The 6856-nt window shown below is 34.1% G+C and overlaps 1 protein-coding gene across 1 annotated transcript; it reads left to right on the plus strand.

Annotated features, from left to right (window-relative positions):
• LOC18601053 (probable metal-nicotianamine transporter YSL6) lies at positions 1739 to 6195 on the plus strand. Its single transcript, XM_007031860.2, has 7 exons — positions 1739 to 2168; positions 2526 to 2698; positions 3095 to 3192; positions 3510 to 3647; positions 4166 to 4355; positions 4565 to 4697; positions 5067 to 6195. The coding sequence occupies exons 1-7, from the start codon at positions 1823 to 1825 to the stop codon at positions 5999 to 6001; spliced, it is 2013 nt and encodes a 670-aa protein (XP_007031922.2). The 5' UTR covers positions 1739 to 1822; the 3' UTR covers positions 6002 to 6195.

A 6856-nucleotide genomic window follows, 5' to 3' on the forward strand; every position in this document is an offset into this window, starting at 1 on the left:
GCTTTATGAACTTGACCATGATTAAGATTAAAATCATCACAAGATATTTTAGTTTTCAATAATGCTTGATAAAATTCAAAACATACAATAGGTACGTGACCAATGGTTTTTCATGCCTTATTAATGACAATACGTTTTCTATTTTTCTTTTATTCTTTCAGTTTTTATCTTTTTATTATTTATCCACTTCTGGTTGATTAAAAGTATTCATCCATTTTTTGTGTGTTACAAGTATTCATCCATTTCTTGATAGATTATTCACTTCTGGTGGGTTAGTAGATTAAAGTATCCATCCACTTCTGGTGGTAAATTTATCTATCTACTTCTTGTAGTAAAATTATTCATACACTTCTAATGGTAAAATTATCTATTCACTTCTAATGGTAAAATTATTTTGAATTAAAATAGTGATGATGTAAATTCTTATGATAACCTATTCCATATTAATAATCATAATTATTAAATGATGTTGCATTTATTTCAAGAAATAGATGAATTTATAATTTTTTATTAGTAACTCGTTTGTCACATTCACTTCTGGGAATAGACATTCATAATATTTCATTAATAGCTATATAATAGTAAATTCACTTTCTAATCAATAGACAAAATATAATCTAGACTATATGATAGTAAAATTCATATTAAGGTTGATTTTATGGGAATGAAAATACCAAAGAGATATTAAGTTACTTACTTGATTTTTTAATATTAGAAATAATAAAAAACCTTTGTGAGAGGATGAAAACAAAATAATATTAACACTTACCTGATTTTTTAAAATTATAAATCAAAACCCAATTATTAAAATTCTATTGAAGTTTGAAAATGATAAAAACAAAATAAATAAAATAATTTCAAACTTGAGAGATATGAAAATCGTGTTGATAAAGTGTTATGAAAGAAATCTTAAGAGAACAATTATAAGAGAAATATAAAAGAAAGTTTTTACAGAAAAAGAAAATATTTAGAGGGAGTAAAAAGATCTTATTCAAGTGTGTTTACAAATAAAGTAAATGGACCTATTTATAAATTAATAACTCTTTATTAAGATTAAATTTATAAGATAAAAATAATATTAAGAGATTAGATGGATAGATTAAATTATGATTTGTATTATCTAATTTACATTTAAATCTAGATATACATAATATAAATAGATATCCACAAAAATATTCATAATACTTTTAATTATATATATATATATATTATTTTTTGTTATAAGTTTTTTATAATTAACATAATAAATTAATTGTTATTAATAATTGATTTTAAATTTATTTTAATGAGGTATTAATAAGTTTGGATTTTTAATCAATATTATTTAGGATATTCGAGTAAAAGCTTAAATAATAATTTTTAATTGAGTATTTATTTAAATTTTAATAATTTATTACAATTATTTTATAAGAATTAAATATAGTTTTATACAGACAAGTAAATGTATTTTCTATTAAATCTCGTGACTGGCTTTGTGTTTTACCATTTAATTATTTCGTATGAGAAAATAGTGAACAATAAAGCAGAATTTTTTTTTCACGTGATTTTGGCGGGAATATCAACGTAAACTCTGACACGTCATGGTTTGTAATAATTACTCAGAATAAAACAAAAACGGCTTCGAAACTAATTTTTAATTTTAGCCACGTGTCACTCCCACACTCGATTACCGATTCTCCAACGCTTCCCATTGGTTGGATTTCACATCAAGCTTTCCACTCATTTCTATTTTACCAAATTCTCTGTCTCACATACAGCTCCCTCTCGCCCCGCACCTAATCCAAACCCCTCCTTTCGTGGAATCCGACCAGATCCGAAGATCATGGGAACCGAGATATCGGAGCCGTTGATTGTCGACAAGAAAGACATCGACGGCGGCGGAGTCGAGTTGGAGCGGATTCCGGAATGGAAAGAGCAGATAACGATCAGAGGACTCGCCGTGAGCGCCTTGTTAGGGGCTCTCTTTTGCATCATCACACACAAGCTGAATCTAACAGTGGGGATTATTCCGTCGTTGAACGTCGGCGCTGGATTGCTCGGATTCTTCTTCGTGAAATCGTGGACCGGTTTTTTGACTAAGTTAGGGTTTCAAGTTTCGCCTTTTACCAAACAAGAAAACACCGTCATTCAAACTTGCGTCGTCGCTTGTTACGGCCTCGCGTTTAGCGGTAAAAAGCTGAAAATGTTTTTAAATTTTACCAAATTTGATCCATTTTTGGCTTTTTTTTCGTGATTACAATTTCTGATATGATTATGAAGTAATTAGCTAGCTTCCTCTCTTTTAGCGGTGAAAAGCCTCTGAATTTACCAAATTTAATCAATTTTCAGCTGCAATTGCAAATGATTAAGAAGTAATTATTGGCATGGTTATTAAGTTAATTTTTGGCTTGTAAAGAATTTGATATTGGTGACTTAATTTAAAAGTATTGTGGAAACTTAATTTTTAGTGTTAAATTAAGTAATTAAACTCAATCTTAGGTTGAGCAGCTTCGAGGCTGACCCGTAACATCTGGTTGTTTTGATAGGGGGATTTGGAACTTATATGATTGCAATGGATGAGAGAACATATCAACTTATCGGTGCTGATTACCCTGGAAACCGAGCGGAAGATATTAAGAATCCGGGGTTAGGCTGGATGACTGGTTTTCTCTTTGTTGTCAGCTTTCTTGGACTGTTTAGTCTTGTTCCACTACGTAAGGTATAGCTTATTATCATAATTATTATTATGTACTCCTTTTTAGAGATCAGTTTAGAGTTTAGTTAAAGTTGCATTTTTTGGTCGTGACTATGGTGTTCGCCATACTTATTCTATTCAGTAAAGTATTTGTGGCTGTAATTTTGGTTTTGATATTGGTTTTTTAATTGCTTATCATCAAGTTCATTGTTTTCTAAATCAAATTTAGATGCGATAAGTTTTTAATTATCACTAATTTTTTTATTCCAATAAAAACCCATGTTATGAGATGTAATCAATATTTTGTTTATTGTCCTGACTAACTTTTTGCTAGTGTGAGTGAGCTGTCACAAGTTTTCCTCGTGGTATGTGATTGTAGTTTTGTCATTTAGTCTAGTTCTCATCTCTGTATTTCATCAGGTCATGGTCATGGATTACAAACTTACATATCCGAGTGGGACAGCCACGGCAATGTTGATAAATAGTTTTCACACCAACACTGGAGCTGAGCTTGCAGGGTACTTATTAGATACATTATGCTTATTATTTTTTCACAGATCTTCATACAGTTTCCATTGATGTAGCACATAAGGAGAAAGCTTACTTGAAAAGAAAATAATTTTAGTGATCATGTTATCAAACTAGATAAAGAAAAGTGAATGAAGAACAGAGGGTATATCCCGGTCTAACAATCATGCATTTAGAAAATCAATGAAACAGCTACTGTTAAACCATAAAAGTTGCTTTATGAATAACTAGAGAGAATGGGTTTATCTCTAACAACTAGATTGCTTTCTTTCTGATTATATATACAATTTTTATGAGTTTGTTGCAGGAAGCAAGTCAAGTGTCTTGGAAAATATCTGAGCATAAGTTTAGTTTGGAGCTGCTTCAAGTGGTTTTTCAGTGGCATTGGAGATTCTTGTGGTTTTGATAATTTTCCCAGCTTTGGGTTAACACTGTTCAAAAACACGTGAGTTTCTCTCAGATTTAGCTTCCCATGTGAACTCTCTCTCTCTCTCTCTCTCTCTTTATGCCGAATGAATGCCCATATATGTTTATGTTTATGAGAAAGCTCAATATTTCATCTTTGAATTTGATACAAGTGTAATACAACCTGTATTGCCATTAATCGGAGGGCACAGATTAGGGCAATCAAATATTTATACTATATTATTATGTGTAACATGAATTGGTCCTCCATAGGCCATAGTGATTATTATGTTACCTGTTGAGCTATAAGAAGTAACAGAAAAGAGAAATAGAATGACTTCAAACTTGATTAGCATATATTTGAAAACTTTCTCTATATGTCTATGGCTCTGGTGCATGTGAAACGCCATTTTGCTTGATTTATGTCTGCGAGTATCTTGGCATGTAATCTGACTAATGATAATTTGGCTTTGGGTAAAATATCATGAACATGATTGCTGAATTTACTAATAAATGTTTTACTTGTATTGTTAATGTTATACATGGCTCCGTATGCAGGTTCTATTTTGATTTTAGTCCAACCTATGTTGGTTGTGGTCTTATTTGCCCTCACATAGTAAACTGCTCAGTTCTTCTCGGGGCTATCATATCGTGGGGTTTTCTGTGGCCCTTCATTTCTGCACATGCTGGGGACTGGTACCCTTCTGGCCTGGAGAGCAATGATTTTAAAGGTCTGTACGGGTATAAGGTACAAAGAAAGAATTTACTTCCTTGAGTGCCCAACTTCAATGTTATTAATTCTGCTACATAGGTGTAGAAGATTTTTTTTTTTTTTGTTTTTGCGCCTTCCATCTTCTGGTTTATTCTCAGTCCCTTGCTTACTCCGACCTTATTGAAATACTTTCTTCTCATAACTCTAGTCTAATAAATTTTTCTGGGCCATCATGTTGTTCACAGGTCTTCATAGCTATTGCTCTTATCCTTGGGGATGGTCTTTACAACCTGATTAAGATAGTATACATAACTGTGAAGGAAATATACAACAAAAGCACCAAACAAAGCAAACTTCCCATTGTTAATGAGGTTATAGGTGAGAATTCCCTGGTTAGGCTCTGCTTGCATGATTGGTTTTGTTGTGTGTCTGTCTGTAGTGTTGCAATGGTTTTCTTTCAGTAGAATTTTGTTTGAATAACATTTGAAGTACTGAAGTCATAAAGCCGTTGCAGAATGCTCCCACTGATATGACTTAACTTGTCTAAAATTGTAGTTCTTGGTGAAAAAGTCATTAAATAGGGGCACGCTGTGGTGCCTTTATTTGAATATTTAATTTCACCTTGTCAAAACTTCTTAAAATGTTTAGATTTTCTAGGTGGAATGTGTATGCAGGTATCTGTTTTCTTGTTTTAAATCATATTGTTTTCCACTGAGGGTTCATTGAAATATTGTTTTGTTTTCACAGATGGTGAGAGTTCTAAAGGACTAGCAGAGCAGAGAAAAAGAGATGAGGTATTTCTTAAAGACAGGATACCTACTTGGTTTGCTGCTTCTGGATATGTGGCCTTGGCTGCTATATCAACAGCTACTATTCCTATCATCTTTCCACCCCTGAAGTGGTATCTGGTTCTCATTTCATACATTATTGCTCCCGCCCTTGCCTTCTGCAACTCTTATGGAGCTGGACTTACGGACTGGAGCCTGACATCCACTTATGGGAAGATTGGTCTTTTCATTATAGCATCATTAGTTGGAAACAATGGTGGAGTCATAGCCGGTTTGGCAGCCTGTGGGGTTATGATGTCCATTGTCTCCACTGCAGCTGATCTAATGCAAGATTTAAAGACTGGTTACCTCACTCTATCATCAGCCAAGTCTATGTTTGTGAGCCAGATAGTGGGAACAGCCATGGGCTGTGTCATTGCTCCACTCACATTCTGGTTGTTTTGGACTGCTTTTGACATTGGGTCACCTGATGGTCCATACAAAGCACCTTATGCTGTGATATTCAGGGAAATGGCCATTCTTGGTATTGAGGGCTTCTCAGAGCTGCCCAAGCATTGTCTAGCTTTATGTTGTGGATTCTTTGTGGGTGCCTTGGTCGTAAACCTCTTAAGGGATGTGACTCCCAAGAAAGTTTCGCAGTTTATTCCTATTCCAATGGCTATGGCAATTCCATTCTATATTGGAGCTTACTTTGCTGTTGACATGTTTGTTGGAACAGTAATATTGTATATATGGGAACGAATTAACCGGAGGGATGCAGACGATTATGCAGGGGCAGTTGCTTCAGGTTTAATTTGCGGTGATGGTATATGGACCATACCGTCAGCCATTCTCTCCATCTTCAGGATCGATCCACCTATCTGCATGTACTTTGGGCCTTCTCTGAGTAGTTGATCTGGAAAGCCAGTGGTTGTGTTGTAACTGTATGAAGTGTATTGTAACTGTAAGGTTTATTGGATTCTGTATATATGTATGTTATTACAAATTCCAAACATGGATTTTAAGACAACAATCTCCGTCAGTTAATTGTTCTGAAATATTTCTTTTATAAATCTAAAAGCTGTGTCTCAAGAGAAATCTCTCTCTCATGTGCCATTGATTTGTGCTATCCTGCTTTCCTTATCAGGAGAACTGATATTTACATGGTGAAGATTGCGCGTTATAAATTTTTGCAGGTGGCAGAAAACAACATATAGCTATCTAGAATTCTGAAGAAAAAATGAAAGTGGTTATTGTTCCTGCTCTGTAGCAAGCTGCAAGAATAAGGGAGGCAGAGGTCAATGGATTCTGCTACCAATTTGAGTTGGTTCTACCAATTTTGCTAGTTTCGAGTGGCTGATTGACCAAAATAAAAGTTAATGGTGATGGTTCAATCTCATTGAAATTTATGGGTTCTGCCAGGCTTCAGAATGGTAAATTCTACAGGGAAGATGATTGAATTTTGTAGGTGCTGGCCGTTTGGTGTCCTTACCAAACAGCCAGCACCTAATTTCCAAGAATAATTGTATCCTATGTTGAGAACAATGCAGGAGCTGTTTCTTTGTAACAAATGAACTTTTTCTTGTTAGACAGCTGCCAGGCTTTCTTGCCAAAGCAGTCATTCAGCCTTGACATCTAACACAAACTTTGTTGTCTTCAAATCTGGTAAGTGCCAACAACCCATCATGGGTTATAGCTGGAAACCCCAAAAAGGCTTCAAAACTTAAAGCATGGAAATGTCTGGATTTACTTACTGCTTTTGTAAAGCTT

The sequence above is a fragment of the Theobroma cacao genome, chromosome 4 (assembly GCF_000208745.1).
Source record: "Theobroma cacao cultivar B97-61/B2 chromosome 4, Criollo_cocoa_genome_V2, whole genome shotgun sequence".
In the NCBI taxonomy this organism is placed as follows: Eukaryota; Viridiplantae; Streptophyta; class Magnoliopsida; order Malvales; family Malvaceae; genus Theobroma; species Theobroma cacao.

Excerpts from the sequence above, each read along its gene's own strand:
- LOC18601053 (XM_007031860.2), top strand. The coding sequence starts at position 1,823 with ATGGGAACCGAGATATCGGAGCCGTTGATTGTCGACAAGAAAGACATC. Across the intron at positions 2,699-3,094 it reads GTCTTGTTCCACTACGTAAG|GTCATGGTCATGGATTACAA; the intron begins GTATAGCTTATT and ends GTATTTCATCAG. Across the intron at positions 3,193-3,509 it reads ACTGGAGCTGAGCTTGCAGG|GAAGCAAGTCAAGTGTCTTG; the intron begins GTACTTATTAGA and ends AGTTTGTTGCAG.